General features: G+C 43.0%; 1 protein-coding gene across 1 annotated transcript in view; it reads left to right on the plus strand.

Annotated features, from left to right (window-relative positions):
- LOC129707456 (cadherin-like protein 26) overlaps positions 1 to 13626 on the plus strand; it is a 43597-nt gene extending 29971 nt beyond the window's left edge. Inside the window, exons 12-17 of the mRNA XM_055652495.1 lie at positions 643 to 758; positions 1288 to 1398; positions 4348 to 4437; positions 6006 to 6095; positions 7890 to 7979; positions 12265 to 13626. Coding sequence (XP_055508470.1) covers positions 643 to 758; positions 1288 to 1398; positions 4348 to 4437; positions 6006 to 6095; positions 7890 to 7979; positions 12265 to 12456 — 689 coding nt within the window. The 3' untranslated portion in view covers positions 12457 to 13626. The remainder of the gene's footprint in view (positions 1 to 642; positions 759 to 1287; positions 1399 to 4347; positions 4438 to 6005; positions 6096 to 7889; positions 7980 to 12264) is intronic.
- Positions 13627 to 21970: the final 8344 nt, after the last annotated feature.

The following is a 21970-nucleotide window of genomic DNA, read 5'->3' on the forward strand; positions in this document are numbered from 1 at the left end:
CTGCAACCGCAAAAGCGCGGTCGCCACTGAGCTTATACTTGGACCGCGGGATGGTCAGTAGCCCCAAGTTGGCTGACCTGAGGCACCTGGAGGTAGAATGGTGGGTTAGCAGATTTTGGATGTAGGTGGGGGCAAGCCCATTGAGGGCTTTGTATACATAAAGAAAGAGCTTGAAATTGATTCTGAACCGCACTGGGAGCCAGTGGAGAGAGGCCAGAATCGGGGTGATGTGGTCCCTTTTTCGGGTGCCTGTCAGAAGTCTCGCTGCAGCGTTTTGGACCAATTGCAGGTGGGACAGGGATGATTGGCTGATGCCAGTGTGAAGGGAGTTGCAGTAATCAAGGCGGGAGGTGATAAATGCGTGGATGATCTTTTCAAGGTCGTCGAATTGGAGGAATGGTTTGATTTTAGCCTTCTTGCGAAGCTGGAAGATGCTAGCTTTTACCACAGCATTGACTTGTTTGTCAAACTTCAATGCGGAGTCAACGTTCACGCCAAGATTCTTGAGTAAGGACGTTAGGCTTCCAAGGCTGCCTGCTATCATTTAGATGGAGTCCGAGGGGCCATTCCCTTTCAAACTGTAAGAATGAAATTAATGGTCAAATGAACATTAACTGATGTATTTATTTTTAAATTTTGCAGTGGGTTTATGTCTGCTCCTGTTTTGTTCATTTCCAAAGAAGTTTACGAAACCTTTCAGTGAACCAGTGTGGACCTTAATTAAATACAATGATGAAGGAATTATAGTAGACAGCAAGGTAATAAGCGAAATGTGTTTTAATTATCTGTGCTTTCTAATTTTATCATAACATATGGCCATTTATTGATCATTCTGCTTAGTAAATGTAAATTAATCAAATTAATCAAACGTAAATCACTCTGACCCATTTTCAATTGCTCTATGACATAGAGAGACGAGACATAAAATAGGCCTTTCAGTCCATCAGTTACCCATGAATGAAGAAAGGTCTCAACCTGAAACGTTACCCAGACAGATGCTGCCTGTCCCACTGAGTTACTCCAGCATTTTGTGTCTATCTTCAGTTTAAATCACCTGCTGCAGTTCAAATCTGGAATATCATATTAGAATGCAAGCTTTGAAGCAGTGTTTGAATGTGCCTATTAGTGAATGTCATGTATAGATTAATGCAACATGCTGTTTAAGCCGTATTAGTTAATATTCATTTTGTTATTCTAAAGTTGACTGTAACTCAGTCTTTTCCATCATATACTAAATATGCAATGTGTTAAATAATTTGACCAACATGATTTATTTTTCCCCTACAGAAGCCACCAAGTATTCATTCATCAACAGAAGTTTCCAATTATGTCGGACTGGGTGTTGGAAGAGATTTGACAATCCGTCCTGGCATGCAAGGAAATAATTATGAAGAAGAAGTAAGCAATTGGCCTTTACACTATGCAGAATTGAACCTTGTGCATGAGCTTATGGTGGGGTAATGTGTAGCACAGCGGTAGAGTTGCTGATTTACAGCGCCAGAGACCCAGGTTTGATCCCAACTACGGGTGCTGTCAAACCTGTCCTATCCATGTACCTGTCTAACTGTTTCTTAAATGTTGGGATGCATGCAGAACCTTGCAAACAATAAGTGGCAATTATTCTTCATATCTACTCCCAAGCCTCACCCACAGAATCCTACCTCAAGCCAATACGTCAAACCACACGAGTAGAAAATGTGTAGGAAAGAACTGCAGATGCTGGTTCAAGTTGAAGGTAGACACAAAATGCTGGAGTAACTCAGCGGGGCAGGCAGCATCCCTGGAGAGAAGTAATGGCGATGTTTCAGAGGAGATGCTGCCTGGTCCGCTGAGTTACCCCAGCATTTTGTGTCTCCCCACAAGAGTAGAAATATGGCCAAAGTGCATTGGACAGAACCCATACATTTTCATGAAATATCATGCATTTATAAGTCTTCCGCACAGTCTCGTGTGCCGTCTTTCCATTCGTGAAGTGAGTCTGATCTCTGTGTCTGTACCTGGAAACTCTACATTGGCAGATTTTCCACTTTCAAATTAACTCATCCACCCACCTTGAGAATCTCCACCTGCCCCATCTGTGGCAGAGTCTTCACGTCCTAGATTGGATTGGTGGCTCACACAGAGGGTGCTGGGTATGTGGAATGAGCCGCCAGAGGAGGTAGTTAAAATATATATATTTTTTAAATGAATTAAATAAGCAATAAATTAAATATAAATGTGCAGCACGATGGCACAACGGTAGAGACAACGGCAGAGACCTGGGTTTGATCCTGACTGCGGCTGCTGTTTGTACGGAGTTTGTATGTTCTCCCTGCGACCTGTCTGAGTTTTCTCCGGGTGCCCTTTGGCCAACCAAGTCTGCACCATCGACATCCATTACACTAGCACACACTACACACTAGGGACAATTTTCAATTTACAAAGTGGAAGATCTACCAACGGAGGCTATCAGGATACAAACACAAGGATCAGACCCTGCAATAATGGAAAGAAGGCACACACACACTGACTGCAGAAGACTTTATAAATGCATGATAGCTCATGAAAATATAAGGATTCTGTCCAGTGCACTTTGGCCAATGTCAAAAACATATTTCTACTCATTTAGGGAGACACAAAATGCTGGGGTAACTCAGCGGGACAGGTAGCATCTCCTCTGAAACGTTGCCCATCCTTCTCTCCAGAGAAGTCCTGCTGAGTTACTCCAGCATTTTGTGTCCACCTTCAATTTAAACCAGCATCTGCAGTTCTTTCCTACACATTTTCTACTCATGTGGTTTGCCGTATTGACTTGAGGTAGGATTTTGAGGGTGAGGCATGGACGTAGATATGAAGAATAATTACCACTTATTGTTTGCAAGGTTCTGAATGCATCAGAAACAGTTAGACAGGTACACGGATAGGACACGTTTGGAGGGTTAGGGGGCCAAATGCGGACATGTGGGACTGGTGTAGATGGAACATGTTGGCCAGTGTGTGCAAGCTGGGCCGAAGGGCCTGTTTCCACACTGTATCACTCTATGACTTACGATGACTATGACTTGGTTCGGTTATTCAAGAAGCTTTTCTTTGGAGTTCTTGATTTCTTTTGAATGGGGACTATTCACTTGTGCATAATATGTTCTGACTGGCATTTGGGGAATACAAACACATTTCTTTGAGAGTTTGGTATTGGTTCTCATGGAAAGTTGAAAATATACCGTGCCGCCGATATTCTGCTGCCCTCCCAAACAGCTGTTATCCTGTTTGAAGTTTTGACTATCATTACAGCACGATGATTTGATGAGGGGAAAATCCAGATTATTTTACATTTTGAGTGGATTTCATTCCAGCAATAATATCACATTACCATTACTTTGGGGATAAAATCACCCTAGTGGTGGGTGGCTGTGTAATGGGCCTGTCCCACTTAGGCGATCTTTCAGCGGACTGCCGGCGACTGTCAAGTTACTGGCAGTCGCCTGAAAAACCGGGAACTTCAGAGTGTCAGAGAACACGGCTACTGTCAGAGTGGGACCACACACACACACACACACACACACACACACACACACACACACACACACACACACACACACACACACACACACACACACACACACACACACACACACACACACACACACACACACACACACACACACACACACACACACACACCCAAACCCCCCCAAAATGTTTCCCATTCCTTCTCTCCAGAGACACTGCCTGTCCTGCTGAGTTTATCTTAGCATCATGTTTAGCACCAACATTATGGGTAGAAGGGCTATTTCTGTGCAGTACTGTTCTATGGTCCATGTGCCATTACCTTTCCATCCTTGATAAGCTTGTCTCCATTCTTGGCAATTGTAGGGGCGGTCTCTTTGGGTTTTGACTGCCGGTGGAGAATCCTCGTGGGAGTTGCAAGACCTCTTGTGCTCTTCCCAGCCACCATTTAGTCTTTAGGTGATAGTTTTCTGATCGGAAGTGCTTGAGAAGCAATTTCCTTTCCCTCGAGATCTGGAGGTCTTCTAATCCAAGACCCTCCTTGCTTTCCCATCAAATCTGCCTGGGTGATTTCAGGTAGTTTGTAGTAATAAACAAGATCGAGCATTTGAAGGTAGCTTGAAGTCGATGAGGGTCAAGCAAACTTTGGAGCACTTTTGCAACATAAAATGTCAGTAGGTCTTCATGGATTAGGGCATGGTCCCAATCAGAAATATAAGCAAACACAGCTAACAGTAACTAGATTTGAAAATGATTAATAATTTATAATTCAAGACAAAGTCTTCTCATTTAATCTGATTAATTTTAGTCTTTGATGAAGTGGGACTCGCTTTGAATTATTCATTTTTCTTTTTACTGCAGCACATGTTCCCATATGAAGATGATGGGCAGAGAATGACTAACACGTTACAAAGGCCCAGCATGAATCGTTGGGCTAACAGACGCAATTTGGTAAAAATAATTAACTTTGATGACTAAGCTGTTATCATGGAGATATTAATATTGGTCAGAAGTTGTGGACAATAGATATTTCGGTATGTTAACTCAGGAAGACTAGTTTAGTTTAGTTTAGAGATACAGCAGGACCTGTGGCCCTCCAAGTCTGTGCTGACCAGCGATCTCCATCCAGTGAGAGAGAATTAGATTTAGCTCTTAGGGATAAAGGAAAGGATATGGGGGAAAAGCAGGAACGGGGTACTGATTTTAGATGCTCAGCCATGATCATATTGAATGGCGGTGCTGGCTCGAAGGGCCGAATGGCCTACTCTTCTATTTTTCTTCATTTTTATTAACACTATCCAACACCCTAGGGTCAATTTACAATCTTTACCGAAGCCAATTAATGTACAAACCTGTTTATTCATGGAGTGTGAGGCGAATGTGATGGGGAGATGGGCAAGCTGCCACTATTGGTAAAGAAATTAGACATAGGGTGAGACATTGACAGGAAAAATGGATTAAAAATTGGGCAGGTTCCAAGTTGGGTGGAGATGAATGTTGAATACTTCGAGGACAAGGAGCTGGTTAGTCCAGATGCTGCAAGACACTGAAAGGTGGAAAAACATCTCGTGATGATTTGTTATGTAAAAGAAAAACCTGATTTAGACAGAGTTATCAAGAATGTGTTTTTTTGGGGGGGGAAATGGCAAATGAAGAAACTGACAGCCTTCATGAAGTTTGAAGAAGGGTCCCGACCCATCCTTTTCCTCTTCCAGTGTTGCTGCCTGACCCGCTGAGTTACTCCAGCACTTTGTCATGGTCATAGAGTGATACATTGTGGAAATGGGCCCTTCGACCCAACTTGCCCACACCGGCCAACATGTCCCAGCTACACGAGTCCCACCTGCCCACGTTTGGTCCATATCCCTCCAAACCTGTCCTTTCCATGTACCTGTCTACTGTAACTGTTTCTTAAATGCTGGGATAGTGGGATAGTCCTTGCCTCAACTACCCTACACTGGCAGCTTGTACCATACTCCCACCACCCTTTGCATGAAAAACGTACCCCTCAGAGTCCTATTAAATCTTTTCCCCTTCACCTTAAACCTATATCCCCTGGTCCTTGAATCACCTACTCTGAGCAAGAGTCTATGTCCGTCTATCTTTTATGAAGGTAACAGATTGCTGAAGGCTGAAGGGGAGAGACCATGATACAATCAACAAAACTACACGTGTGGACAGAAAGTTCACAAGTTCTGGGAACAGAATTTCTTCCTAGAACTGGTCATTCGGCCCATCGTGTCTACTTTTTACGATCTACTATTTACTAGCTTGACCAAAGTTACTCCAGAGAAGTTCGACAAGCTATGCCCGAGCTCCTCAACGTGGGTGTACACTCAAAACGGGTGCTGTTTGATCAGATAAAAGATAAGGGATCATTTCACTGATAGTAGACAATCTTATATTATTTACAAGTATATTATGGCTCGTCAGATAAAGCACTAATCCATTCACATAACATTTATTTTATTTTCAGGGCCATTAAATTAAAAAATAACCATGATTTATTTTCATTGCAGGGAAGTTCATCACGTGGAGCTTCGGCTTTGAATTCGAGGAGTTATTCGTGGAATTATGGTGCCCAAGACACACACACCAGGCAATATTTGGTAAGAATTAATTTTCTTTTGTTACTATCCAAAACATTTATTTCCGTTCCAGCATGCTCAAAGTGGTACAGGAAACTAAGGTGCAAATAGTGATCTTTAACTACTACTTCACAGCTACTTAAAACATAGGTGACCCGACGATAATCATGTCTTCTAGAATTAATGAGGAGAAGTTACTTATTCTCAAGTATCAATTAGTTCATTCAACACATTGGGTCCGTTCTGGCTTCCAGGGGGTGTATTTCTATCATTCCCATTTCCTTCATCTCACCTGAGGTGACCACCATGAAGTCCATGCCAGCTACTGCCAGAGCAGAACTACTTCATTGGACCCAATCCCACTCATCTTATTTTCCTTATAAGCCTGCAATGTGTTCTCTCTCAAATCCATTAAGTCCCCCTTTTATTATTTTTCCCCTACATTAAACGGATAATTTAACAGCAATTTGTGGGCAGCAAAGTGGCTGTGGATATGGGGGAAAAGCACGAACGGGGTACTGATTTTAGATGATCTGCCATGATCTTATCGAATGGCAGTGCTGGCTCGAAGGGCCGAATGGTATCTCCGGCACATAATTTTCTATGTTTCTATGTTTCTATGAACACTATCCTACACTCTAGGGACAATTTACAATCTTTACCGAAGCCAATGAATGTACAAACCTGTTTATTCATGGAGTGTGAGGCGAATGTGGTGGGGAGATGGGCAAGCTGCCACTATTGGTAAAGAATTTAGACATAGGGAGAGACATTGACAGGAAAAATGGATTAAAAATTGTTGGGCAGGTTCCCAGTTGGGTGGAGATGAATGTTGAATACTTCAAGGACAAGGAGCTGGTTAGTCCAAATGCTGCAAGACACTGAAAGGTGGAAAAACATATTGTGATGATTTGTTATGTAAAAGAAAAACCTGATTTAGACAGAGTTATCAAGAATGTGTTTTTTTGGGGGGGGGAAATGGCAAATGAAGAAACAAACAGCCTTCATGAAGTTTGAAGAAGGGTCCCGACCCGAAACGTCACCCATCCTTTTCCTCTGTTTCTGCCAGATCCGCTGAGTTACTCTGGCACTTTGTCATGGAGTCATAGAGTGATACAGTGTGGAAATGGGCCCTTCGACCCAACTTGTCCACACCGGCCAACATGTCCCAGCTACACGAGTCCCACCTGCCCACGTTTGGTCCATCTCCCTCCAAACCTGTCTACTGTAACTGTTTCTTAAATGGTGGGATGGTCCTTGCCTCAACTACCTACTCTGGCAGCTTTTACCATACTCCCACCACCCTTTGCATGAAAAACTTACCCCTCAGACTCCTATTAAATCTTTTCCCCTTCACCTTAAACCTATGTCCTCTGGTCCTTGATTCACCTACTCTGAGTCTCTGTCCGTCTATCTTTTATGAAGGTAACAGATTGCTGAAGGCTGAAAGGGAGAGACCACGATACAATCAACAAAACTCCACGTGTAGACAGAAAGTTCACAAGTTCTGGGAACAGAATTTGTTCCTAGAATAGTTCCTATTCGGCCCATCGAGCCTACTTTTTACAATCTTCTTTTGCTAGCTTAATCAAACTTACTCCAGAGAAGTTTGACAAGCTATGCCAGAGCTCCTCAACGTGGGTGTAGACTCAAAACGGGTGCAGAAAGGGATTATTTCACTGATAGTAGACAATCTTGTACTATTTACAAGTATTTTATGGCTCGTCGGATAAAGCACTAGTCCATTCACATAACATTTATTTTATTTTCAGCGCCATTACATTTAAAAATAACCATGATTTATTTTAATTGTAGGGAAGTTCATCACATGCAGTCTCGGCTTTAAATCCAAGGAATTATTCGTTCAATTATGGTGCCCAAGACACGCACACCAGGCAATATTCGGTAAGAATTTATTTTCTTATATTACACTATCCAAAACATTTATTTCGGTTCCAGCATGCTCAAAGTGGTACAGGAAACTAAAGTGCAAATAGTAATCTTCAAAATAGCTTTTCATAGCTACTTAAAACATAGATGACCTGATGATGATCATCTATCTATCTATATCTATTCTCTATACTGTTACTAAAACTCTCATCTTGTCCTCTTCTGGTTTGCCTTGTTTTTTAATTTGTGCAAAAACGGTACCGTATATCGTTATTTTTTCGGCACCTTACTCACCATTCTCCTCTGCTCCAAGCGCACCAAGTTCTGTTCTGATCTGTGGGATATTACAAAAGTTATAAAGGTTTAAAAATCGTGAGATCAGCGGATTGGTCTTCTCTCCTGTCTGTCACCGGGACGGCGACTCCCCTTCCGGCACCCACTGTCAATCACCGGGGTGAGGAGAATAAAGCCCCAGAGGCCGGGCTGAGCCCGTGAGCCGTCCAGAAGCTGTCCGCAAGTCGTCCGCCCGCCGTCCGCCCTGAAGCCATGAGTGAGTGAACTGTGAGTCCAGTAGCCGCGAGTGAGTGAACTGTGTTCAAAAGCCATGAGTCAGTGAACTGTGAGTCCAGAAACTGGGAGTGAGTGAACTGTGAGTCCAGAGCCGTGAGTCAGTGAACTGTGAGTTCAGAAGTCATATGAGTGAATTGTGAGTCCAGAAGCCATGAGTGAGTGAACTGTGAGTCCAGAAGCCGTGACTGGGTGAACTGTGAGTCCAAAAACCATGACTGAGTGAACTGTGAGTCCAGAAGCCGTGAGTGAACTGTGAGTCCAGAAGCCGTGACTCAGTGAACTGTGAGTCCAGAAGCCGTGAGTCAGTGAACTGTGAGTCCAGAAGCCACCCGATGTGCGGAAATCAGTGTAGATGACTCTTTGGTGCATCTGTAATTAACTGATGTGAATCGCATATCTAATTACAATCACAAACTGGACACACCTTCCATCCACGGCAAGAAGTGGACATTTCAGGGAAGCCCACATATAGAGCCAAGGGATTGATATTGCTTGGCAATCCCCAATAAGACTTGAGCTAGAAGATGTGCGCTGTGACATTGGCCGTATCTGCCGGTCTTAGTTTTAAATGTTCAGGATAAAAAATGTTTAGAATAATGGATATTCTATTATTGCACCCACCCTAATTTGATCTGCCTCAATGGTCAATGGTTCTTCACTATCACATGTACTGACTACAGTGAAATTCTTTTCTTTTGCATATGGTTCGGTAAATTACTACTAAGCACAAAAGGAAAAGAAATAGCCCGCTGACACAGTATACATAAGTCGCCTGATTCTGGAGCCATCACCAAACTCCAAGCTGCAGCTGACCATAAAGACCCATTGTAACCGTCGCCTCTGTCCGAATCATCCAGCGAACCGAAGATAGATACAAAATGCTGGAGTAACTCAGCGGAACAGGCAGCACCAATGTAGAGAAGGAATTGGTGATGCTGCCTGTCCTGCTGGGTTACTCCAGCATTTTGTGTCTATCTTTGGTTTAAACCAGCATCTGCAGTTCCTTCCTACTCATCCAGTAAACCGTTGTCCCTCTCCTCGCCCGGCCACCTAAAGCATCTGTGATCCACGGATGCCTCCCGCAGCCGACCTTGAGGATGCGGAAGGTAAGACCCTGGATCCACCCATCAGCTCTTTGTTCTTGCGCCTGCTGTTGTCGCTTCTCTCCACTCTCTGGTTCTCGGGGACGAGCAGGGGCCCGGCCCAGCGACCTCTCTCTTCAGGTACCACGGTGGGCAAGGCGGGCCTGGTGCCACAGCCGGATGGTCGTTCGTTCGGACAGTGGCCCTTAATCCATCTATTCTATGGCCAACATGCCAGGAAAGTGCTCAGCAATGATCAGAGTGCCAATGATCTGGCAGCTACTAACTTTAAGCACCTATTGCTGATAAACTTGTGCATTCTGTTTTGGTGCACAGTCCTATGTGTAAATTGTCCAAATGCTGTATGTAGCAACATTATCTAGCATCTAGAATACCTAACATCTAGATTTTCAGGTATCTAGCCTACTTTTGCCCAATGTCACAGGTATTCCCAATGTCACGTTGATTAGTTTAGTTTAATTTAGAGATACAGTATTAGAAACAGGCCCTTTGGCCCACCGAGGCTACGCCAACCACCTGTTTGTACTAGTACTATGTTATCTCACTTTACCATCTACTCCCTGCACACTGGGAACAATTTACAGAGGCCAATTAACCTACAAACCTGCACATCTTTGGAGTGTGGGAGGAAACCGGAGCACCCTGAGAAAACCAACCCAATCACAAGGGAGAACATGCAAACTCCATACAGACAGCACCCGAGGTCGGGATCGAACCCGGATCTCTAGTGTTGTAAGGCAGCAACTCTCCCGCTTCACCTCCGTGCCCGATGTCATGGCAACTCAATGTGTGTTGGCTCTACATGGAGCATATGGTCATCAGGTTAGAGAAGTTTAAAGGGCGTGTTTCCAGCCAATTGACTGATAATAAGAGCAATGGACATGATGATGTATGCTGATACAGTATTCCTCAGGCCTACATCAGAGGGAACATGTACAAAACTGGTTCATGATCAGCGTTGACCCGCATGCTTGATCTTAGTGCCGGATATGGAATTTGGGGTTGTCCTACAGCACGCATGTTCCCATCACGTTGAAAGAGTTCTTGGATTTATAAGCATCTTTTGTTCTCTATTGTCTGGCATCTAGAATTATGACATTGCCAAAGTTGCCAGTGGCAATGCAAGTCAATCTGTTTATTTGGGAACATTGCCGCTATGTTGAATCATCGGAAGCAACTCAGACCACTGTCATAATATTACCAGAAGTCCGATTTGAAGACTAGTCAGAACATGAGAAATGCCTTAGATGAAGCAAAAATGATAGGCAAGAATGTGATGGGCTGAAGGGCCTGGTTCTGTATTGTACTTGATAATTATGGATGAGTTGTATAAAGGGCCTGTCCCACTTAGGCGACCTAATCTGCGAGTTTAGAAGAGTTTGACCCGGACTCGCAGAATGTTTGTAACAAGTCCGTGGATATATCGTAGCGGCTCGTTATGCCAGCCGTAGGTACTCGGGGCTATTTTTTTACTCGTGGACATTTTTCATCAGGCTGTAAAAAACATCCTGACTCACCTGATGCCCCGAGTGCCTACGGCTGGCAAAACGAGCCGCTACGATATATCTACGGACACCTACGGCCTTCTACGGACTCGTTAAGAACATTCTGCGAGTTTGAATCAAGGGTGAAAACTCGGGAGAATTTGTGAATAACTCGGGAAAGTGGGACAGGCCCTTACTTTGACACCTTGTGCTAAATTTATTTGGGAAGCCAAACTGAGTCAACCACTTGTGTAGAAGAACAGTTTTGAAACACGTGAAGTCCACATTGTTGTAACTTAAAAGGTACCTGTCACCTTAAGTCTAAGGTACGGGCGCTAACAATATGGAACCATCAATTGGGGGTGTACTCCTTCATTGGGAGGGGCATTGAGTATAAGACTCAAGAGGTTATGTTGCAGCTTTATAGCCTGAAGGAAGTCTGAAGAACTAGTCCGAAGGGGTGGGGTGTAATTTAAAGGAGATGTGTGGGGCAAGTTTTTTGCACAGGAGGTGGTGGATGCCTGACATGTGCTGCCTGGGTTGGTGATGGTGGCATTTCAGAGGCTTGTGAATATGCAGGGAATGAGGGCATATGGATCTTGAGCAGGCAGAAGAGATAAGTTTAACCTGGTTTCAGGTTCAGCACGGACATTGTGGGCCGAAGGGCCTGTTCCTGTGCTGTTGTTAGTTGCGAGCAAAGCACCAAGGCAAATTCCTTGTATGTACACATACTTGGCTAATAAAATTCATTCAATTCAATTCAATTCCATCCTAGTGTTCTTTGTTTTGTGAGGTATCTGAGGCACATTTCATCTTTACTAAATCATCTGCAGTATTCTTACTCTTCCATTCATTGCAAAACTGTGTTTACTTGGCTGTTGTCTCAGTAACGTTGACCTGTACAAAAGGGGAGAAATTGGTCTGGAAAAATAATTTTAGAGCCAATTTCCAGGCACAATCGACCCCGGAAATGGAAAAACTACTATTTCAATTAAAAAAAGTGATAAATTAACGTGCTTCTCAGAATAATTCCGATTTTAATATTTCGGAACATTCTGATTTAAGAACAATTTCAATATAAAGAAGTGCAAAAGCATGGTTCTAATTTCTAATATCTAATTTGATTATAATTATTTTTTTTAGGATCTGGACAAATATGCTGCAGAGGTTGTCCATGAGCCCCGAGCATATAACTATGAAGGAGATGAAGCAAGTATGCTAAGTCTTGATTCCATCAGCAATTTGGATGATAAAATTAGTTTGAGCTACTTGAATGATTTGGGACCAAAGTTTAATGCATTGGCAAAAATATGTCATGAGACCTATCCACAATGATGTCAACAGCAATAGGTCAAAGTTGTTACACCTGTGCCTATTGCTTAGAAAATACCCATTTAAGTTGCATTTGTGATATTTGGATGTGAATAAAATGAGTTCATCAAGGTTCTATATGCATTAACAGTTAACACTGTTAAAGGGTCTCGACCCAAAACGTCACTTATTCCTTTTCGTCAGAGATGTTGCCTGACCTGCTGAGTAACTCCAGCATTTCGTGTCTATCTTCAGTTACTACAGTTGAAACTAGATGGCACATTGAGGTGACCAACTTTAATAACTTTAATAACGATTTAATATCGGCCCTTCAAGCCAGCACCGCCATTCAATATGATCATGGCTGATCATCCGCAATCAGTACCCCGTTCCTGCTTTCTCCCCATAATCCCCTGACTCCGCTTTCTTCAAGAGACCAATCTAGCTCTCTCTTGAAAGCTTCCAGAAAACTGGCCTCCACCACCCTCTGAGGCAGAGAATTCCACAGACTCGCAACTCTCTGTGTGAAAAAGTGTTCCCTCATCTCCATTCTAAATAGCTTACCCCTTATTCTTAAAACTGTGTTTTATCTTTATGTTTTAACTTTGTACTGATGCTTTTGAGAAATGGGCCATCGCTATGTGAATATTGTGAATGAAAGTTTTTAAAGATGGGGGTATTGGAAAATGTATTTGTTTTGTGAATTGGTGAAGTTGGTTTATATTTTATAAGTAGGCAACTTTGAACATTGTGTATTAACATTTGTTATGAATTATTGCTTTATATGAATATGGTGGAATATGATATATTGTACATTTAAATATCCTGAGTCTTTTGGGTTATTGACCAAGTACAGACAATCTGCTACAATCCATTTTTAACAGCTCATTATCACCAGATCATCTGCAGCAGTTGTAACTGTCCTTGCCATTATCGAGAGGAATGACCACTGCAAATGCTTTCCTGAAACAAAGTCCGACTGAATTTTTGTACTTGCACCCTTCTGTGGTTAAGGTTGTGTATATTTATGGTTTGAGTGCTTCTTGTAGTTTGGTTTATAATTCATTGGTGGGAGAGCCACTTGTTGGTAGTTGGAAGTTAATTGTCTTCAATAAAGGTTGTTTTATTGTTAGTTCTATTCCATTTATTTATGCTTCCGAGCACCAACTCCCACACTACATTGTTAAACATGTTTGGGGCGCTGTTGGCCGAAGGGCTGGCAGGAATGTGACAAAATGCGAGGCTGACAAAGTAAGGGTTCACCTGGATTATAGTCTTGCACAGTCGACAAGCAAACAGGTTAACAAGCAAATCTAAGACGAGAGGTCATAGCCTCAGAATTAAAGGACGTTCCTTTAGGAAGGAGATGAGGAGGAATTTCTTCAGTCAGAGGGTGGTGAATCTGTGGCATTCATTGCCACATCCACACTCGGGACAATTTACGATTATACCAAGCCATTTAACCTACAAACCTGTACGACTTTAGAGTATGGGAGGAAATTGGAGAAAACCCACGCAGATCACGGGGAGAACATACGAACACCGTACAGACAGCATCCATTGTCATGATCAAACCGGGATTCCTGGTGCTGTAAGGCAGCAACACTACCGCAGCGCCACCGTGCTGCCTTTGAAAACATCTCGAGGGTCCCGTACCGAAACATCCCCCATACTTTTTCTCCAGAGATGTAACCTAACTTTATGAATTAGTCCAACATTTTGTGTCTATCTCAACATCTACATTGCATTATTTTTAATCACTTGCATTTTTTGATAATTGTTTTTAACTCTATGGATTACAAACCTAACCTTTAGGCAAAATCTGCAATAGGACAACCCTCTTATTCCAGGAATTGGCCTAATTAATCTCTTTGCTCCCAATAATAGTATATACTACTTAGTAAAAGGAGATAAACAAACAGCTCACATTACTTCAGGTGGTGACTAACCAACACCCAATCAATAGTATTTCCAGTGTTGAATGCCAGTCCTCATTGTAACAAATTCCACGAAGCCATTTGGCACAGTAACCTGTCAAACTTGCATGCAACCTTTGTGTCTGAAACAAAAGAATATCCAGATCCCTCCAATGCCAACTGATTTGCATTTTACCTCCATTTAGCTAGTGGGCGTTTGATTTTCCTATCAAAGTGCAAGAACCTTGTGTGGCACAGCGGTAGAGTCACTGCCTCACAACCCTGGAGACATGGATTTGATCCTGACTACGGCTGTTGTACGTGTGGTGTTTGTGACTGTGTGGGTTTCCTCCAGGTGCTCCGGTTTCCTCCCATGTTCTAAAGATATGCAAGTTTGTAGGTTAATTGGCTTCTGTAACTTGGCCCCAATGTATAGGATACGAAAGTGGGATCATACTCGGATTAGTGTATGGGTGATCGATGGTCGGCGTGGACCGATGGGACTGTTTCGACGTTGTAACACTAAGCTAAACTAAACTAAACTAAATTCTCACTTCCCGACATTAACTCTATTGGTCAAGATTTTGCCCGCTCACTCAAACTACCTAAATCCCATTGTAAAATCCAGATAGTCTCATTGCACCGTGACCACCACATGTTTTCATGTTTTTCGAAAATCTCCTCATCGCCTTTTCTTAGGGTACGTCCTTTTAGTCCAAGGCTATGGCATCCGGTTCTAGACTCTCCCATTAGTGGAAACATCCTCTCCATGTCCACTATATCCAGGCCTTTCACTATTCATGAGGTTTTATCCTATGCGTTAGCCATGTGGCATCTTATCAAATGCTGTTTGAAATACAAATACACCACATCTAAAGCTTTGCCTCAATTGATTCTGTTTGTTACATCTTTGAAGACCTCCAGCTAATTTGTCAACAATAATTTCCCTTCCATAACACGGTGTCCATTTGGTATGCTTTCATTTGGCTTTTTGTAAATGACTGGCTAGTTCCTCTTTGGTTATAGACTTCAGCAACAGATATTAAGCTAACTGCTCTGATTTCCCACTTTTGCCGTATGCAGAGATTTTTTTTTTTTTTTCTTCAAGTTCAAGTGAGTTTATTGTCATGTGTCCCTGATAGGACAATGAAATTCTTGCTTTGCTTCGGCACACAGAACATAGTAGGCATTTACTACAAAACAGATCAATGTGTCCATATACTATAATATAAATATATACACACATGAATAAATAAAATGATAAATTGCAAATAACAGATAATTGGTTATTAATAATCAAAGTTTTGTCCGAGCCAGGTTTAATAGCCTGATGGCTGTGGGGAAGTAGCTATTCCTGAACCTGGTTGTTGCAGCCTTCAGGCTCCTGTACCTTCTACCTGAAGTTAGCAGGGAGATGAGTGTGTGGCCAGGATGTTGTGGGCTTGATTAGTACTGGGGGCCGGTGTTATGGGGAGAATGGGGTTGAGAGAGAAAGATAGATCAGTCATGATTGAATGGCGGAGTAGACTTGTTGGGCCGAATGGCCTAATTCTGCTCCTGTAATTTATGAACTTATGGATTCATAATTTTTCAAATTATGACATCCAAGGTGAATTTTGAAAATCTTTAACCAGTGGGTCTATATTCTCTGCAGAGACTTCCTGCAAAGCCCTTGTGTGGAGGCCATCAATTGATGGTAACTTATTATATGTAGGAAGGAACTGCAGATGGACACAAAATGAAGGAGTAACACAGCACCTCTGTAGAACAGGAATTGGTGATGTTTCGGGTCAAGACTCTTCTTCAGACTGAGGGTCGGGGAACGGGGCCTAATTTAAGGAAAGGTAACTTAGTCACCTTAGATCTCCTTGCTTCATTTTAAATACTTTATCCCTATTGTTATGTGTTTGCCTAGCACATCTGGAACCTTGTACTCCACTTGACACGAATATTGGCTTAGATTATCTGCAATGTCCTTATTCATGTCATTAATTTGCCAGAGTACCTCTCCAGGGATCCCACAGATAGCAACCTTTTTACCCCCCCCCCCAAGTTCCCCTCCGCCGTAACAGGACGAACGTACAAACTCCATACAGGCAGCACCCGTAGTCAGGATCGAACCCAGGTCTCTGATACTGTAAGGCAGCAACTCTACCACTGTACCATCCCATTTGGAAATGTTGTATACCCAGGAATGATGAATTCCCAATCTTCATGTTGCTGCAACCATACTTTTGTGACATCTATCACAATGGAATACATTTTCCCATCAACTCATCTACCTTGTTACATATGTAGCAAGTCACTGCTTACTCATATCTTTTTGATTTATTAAGCATCTATTTTTTTTAATGCTCTCACCACCCAAACTCTCTGCCTTTAATTAGTTTACGGCCCAGACAGTATTGGGAAATGCCCTAAATGTGGTATGACCAATAAGTACTTTGAAGAAGATCTTGGTCAATTATATCAAGCACACCATTAGACACCTTGAGACAAATGAGTCAAAGGAGCTAAGTTGAACACACAGTGTGAGAGGATTAAGAAGTGTATAAGATCATGTGGGGAATAGAAAGGGCAAATGTACATTTTTACCCAGAGTGGGAGAATCAAGAACCAGGTGTTCGCTGTTTACGGTGAGAGCGAAAATAGGAACCTGAGGGGCAACTTTTTCACACAAAGGGTGGTGGGTATATGGAACGAGCTGCCAGAGGAGGTAGTTGTGGCAGGTGCTATAACAACAATTAAAATACATTTGGACAAGGATATTAAAGGTTTTGAGGGATATGGGCCAAACTCGGGTGGGGCAGGTGGGGGCCAGCATAGATGGGGAATCTTGGTCGGTACGGGAAAGTGGACCCAAGGCCCTTTTTCCGTGCTGTATGAATCTATGAAACTCCATGACACTAATTCCACGAGTCAAGCAACATCTGTGGAGGGAATGGGTAGGCAACCTTTCAGATCAGGACCCTTCTTCAGTGCCCTGTGTTCCCAAAGGAGCTAAGTTAACAGGGATCCACACCACTCCAAAGATGTACAGGTGTGTAGGGTAGTGTAAGTGTGCGGGGATCGCTGGTCGGTGCACACTCAGTGGGCCGAAGGGCCTGTTTCCACGCTGTATCTTTAAACTAAAGTAAACTAAAGTAAACTAAAGAAAACAAAACTAATATAATCACAGTGGGAAATGGAATTGCAGCAACAACTCTTTCCCCCTCAACAACCAATTCCCATGCTTACCAAATTCCCACTGTTACACTTATAGCCCTGTCCCACAGTACGAGTTCATTCCAAGAGCTCTCCCGAGTTTAAAAACAATCAAACTCGTGGTAAGCACGGAGACTGAACGTAGTGGGTACGTCGGAGCTCAGGGACGTCCCTTAGTGGTTCGTAACGCTAATGGCAGGTACGCGGGAAGACTCGCTAACGGCAGGTAAGCAGGCGAAGACTCGGGAAGATTTTTCAACATGTTGAAAAATGTCCACGAGAGCCCCGAGTACCGACGAGTGGCCATTACCGTAAATCTCCATGTTCGAATCAGGGCAAACTCGGGAGAATTCTTGGAATGAACTCGTACAGTGGGACAGGGGTTTTACTGGATGGATTTTGTTCAGTTTAGTTTAGAGATGCTGCTTGAAAACAGGCCCTACGGGCCCACCGAGTCCGCGCTGACCATCTCTCCCCCTACACTAGTTCTATCCTACACACTAGGGCCAATTCACAGAAACCAAAACACCTACAAAACCTGCACGTCTTTGGAATGTGGGAGGAAACCGGAGCACCCGGAGAAAACTCCCGCAGCCACGGGGAGAACGTACAAACAGTATGGACAGCGCGCGTGTTCAGGATCGAGCCGGGGTTTCTGGTGCTCTAACTTTACCGCAGCGCTACTGCGCCACTTATGGTATTATCCGGGTATCCTATAGACTTACTGGCACATTATTTGACTACCGGGACCTGCCCCTCAGGTAAGCAGCATAAAATAATTTTAAAACGTTGATGAGTATATGGAAAAGAAGAGCTGCTTAAAAATGAGGAGACAACAAATAGAACATGAGATTGTTCTGTCCAATGCTAGCAAAGCTAATAGGGCCAAAAGGCCTCCCCCTGTGTAAGTATGGAAAGTTTGTATTGCTGAAAGCAGGTTCGGGGAGTGCCCGTGTTTTAAGTTTTGAATTTAGGGGACAATAAACCTGTTTTCTTTGCAAGAGAGCTCATTGTTAATTTTTACGCTTCATTGACTATTTGAGGATTACTTACTCTTGCCACATAACACACCTTGGGTGAGTCAGGCAATGCCTGATGTACAGAAAATAAAGGACCAGCTAACATCTTAATTTGATAAGCAGAAGGATTAAAGATCCTTTATATAGGCTACATAAAAGGTGATGATAGCAAATGTCTTCTGATGAGTATTGTTAATCATTGTTTACTAGAATGTTGCCTGGGTTTCAACAACTAAGTTACAGAGATAGGTTGAATAAGTTAGGTCTTTATTCTCTGGAGCGCAGAAGGTTAAGGGTGGACTTGATAGAGATCTTTAAAATGATGAGAGGGATAGACAGAGTTGATGTGGACAAGCTTTTCCCTTTGAGAATAGGGAAGATTCAAACAAGAGGACATGACTTCAGAATTAAGGGACAGAAGTTTAAGGGTAACATGAGGGGGAACTTCTTTACTCAGAGAGTGGTAGCGGTGTGGAATGAGCTTCCAGTGGAAGTGGTGGCGGCATGTTCGTTGGTATCATTTAAAAATAAATTGGATAGGCATATGGATGAGAAGGGAATGGAGGGTTATGGTATGAGTGCAGGCAGGTGGGAATAAGGGAAAAAAAGTTGTTCGGCACGGACTTGTAGGGCCGAGATGGCCTGTTTCCGTGCTGTAATTGTTGTATGGTTATATGGTTATATTGTGAAGGGAATGCATAGGCAATGTTTCGGGTCAGGACACTTTTTCCAAAACATCATCTTGTGCGCGTCAGCTGATCGACAGACCACTTATGGCAGGAGCCGCCCTCGACCATGCTTGCGCACCTTCCTGTAGAAGGTGAGCGCGTTCTATTCCTTCCTCCGGTTCTGGGGGGGGGGGGGGGGGGTCCTGTGGTGTCAGCTGATAGACAGACAATTTATTGTGCAATCCTTGTCAGTGGTTACGAGGGCTGTCACGCGATGTCATGGGTTAAGGGGAGTGTCCTGCTACATAGGTCGGCATGTAGCTGAGCTCGACACATCACCTTCGCTCAGTTACAGCAGCAATGACAATTATGTTAGTGGACCAAACTTGCATGTAACACCTGAATAAAGCAACTGTTTATTCACCACGTTTGGTGCCGCTACAGTCTATCCTTTCCCTCCACAGATGCTGTGTGACCAGTGACTATTTGACCAGCACTTTGTGTTTTGCTCCAGAGTCTGCAGCTCCTTGTGTCTCCATTTTAGAACTTCTGCCTGAGAGGGCTGCCTTAAACCGAGAGTGACACGGTGGCACAGATTGTAGAGGCGCTGCCTCACGGCGCCAGTAAAACAGGTTCGAACCTGACCTCAGGTGCTGTCTGTGTGGAGTTTGCACGTTCCAACCTAGAAACCTGCACATCTTTGGGATGTGGGAGGCATCTGGAGCACTCGGAGAAAACCCATGTGGTCACAGGTAATTGGCTCTCTGTAAATTGCCCCCAGAGTGTAGGGAGTGGATGAGAAAATGGGAAAACAGAACTAGAGTGAACGAGTGATCAATAGCCGGCAAAGACTCGGTGGACCGAAGGGCACATTTCCACGCTGTATCTGTAAACTAAATTAAACAAATATGCCGTAAACATGAAATACGATCTTTCCTTGTGATCTAATACTCCTTTTACAACCGCCTCACCTTCTTTCCATGAACTTCTGTTTAAATAATTGCAGTTTTCCAGAAGTGTAATTAATTGAAAAGCAAAATAAACCATGTGAATTTGTGATCTTTATAGTGGGAGATGGGGTAATTGATAGATAAATGTATACATGTCGAAACAAGCTTTTCTCCCACTGCCTGTGGCATTTCTCCTTTATTTTCTCTCACACTTCACTGGTTTACCTGGCAGTGGTACTCGCTGATCAATTTTATTTAAATACATGAACTGATTAATACAAGTCCATACTGTGACATGTTTATAACATAACTATGGTGCCTTGAGACTTAATGTTCCAAATTTCTTTTAATTGTTAAGATTACTAATGGGACACACAAGGTTGGTAAAAAACATTTGTTTTGAGATAAAATTATAACAAAAATCAACCTTTAGATCATTAAACTTCTGCCTGGTTTAAGTTTTTCTGTAGTTGGCACTTGCAAAGGCTGAGAAGGCCAATGTGGTCTTAGGCACATAATAGTATGCGGCACATTTAAGATATGTATGATTTTTATGTTGTAAAACCTTCCAGAGCACTTCTTTGTATTATTTAGTCAGGGCTAGGCTGCTGCTGCTTGGGGTTGGGCTGCTTCGGGTCCCTCCGAATGTCCGGTTGGAAACCTCCGCCGGCCATCCTCAGCTCCACTAAAAACGCGATGGCGCAGGAAATGGTGGACCGACCCGGGCAGTGACAGGGGGAAGAGACTAATCCACATGGCGCTGGAAGGCAGGAGAAGAGATCGATCTGCGCATGTGTGGTTTTTACGATTCTTAGACATCGCTAACTTTTATGACATTCAACTGATCGGGACAAAACTTGGTGCAATCGCAGCATAGGAGAACTGTGAGTGAATTGGTGAAAAATTGTAGGGCTATCGCGAACCGTTTTTGCGCAAATAGAATGACCGCCAAACCGGATGATAACAAGATCAGAGTTCTAGTTATGCATAGATAATATTTCTCATGCCAATCAATAACTTTTCCCAGTGTGTTAATCTGACTTTGATATATTGAATATATTCTCTCAGCACACTCTTCAATGTACAAGGTATCACTCAAGAGGTTAAACAAAATTAGAACGCAGATCATTGAGAAAACATCCTTTCTGACAAGAGAGAGATGGCTGCCTGGATACAGTGTGTGGGAAGGAACTGCAGATGCTGGTTTCAACCGAAGATTGATGCAAAAAGCTGGAGTAACTCAGCAGGTCAATAAGTGACATTTCTGGTCTGAAGAAAGATGCCGATCTGAAAGGTCACCTATTCCTTTTCTCCAGAGATGTTGTCTGACCCGCTGAGTTACTCTGGCATGTTGTGTCTTTCTTATATGGCCACATACCTTCAATCAAAGAATTTAAGGCATGGATATTTGTTGTTGTGTTCACTTTTTTTAATTGTTTCCTCGCACTAAATAACGAGAATCTAAAGTTAATTCTTCCCATTCAGTGGATCTCATATTCACATCCTCTGAGGATTTTTAAAAATTTTAAATCATTTATTTATTAGAAGTAAGTACAATAATGTGGCACCTTTTTTCAGCAGAATAACTTCTTGAGCCTCTGGCATGCTCTCATATCAAGCGAGCCCGCACACATTTATATTGCCACCTTCCTCATTTTGAGCTGATATCCAAGGAAAAGGTTATCAAGTTGTTTGGCTCTGACATCCAGCGAATGCCTCTCTGCTACATGGGCAAACATGAGCTGCATGACGAGAGATACCTGTGAGATTCACAATAACAA

Source organism: Leucoraja erinacea, chromosome 21 (assembly GCF_028641065.1).
Source record: "Leucoraja erinacea ecotype New England chromosome 21, Leri_hhj_1, whole genome shotgun sequence".
Taxonomy (NCBI): domain Eukaryota; kingdom Metazoa; phylum Chordata; class Chondrichthyes; order Rajiformes; family Rajidae; genus Leucoraja; species Leucoraja erinaceus.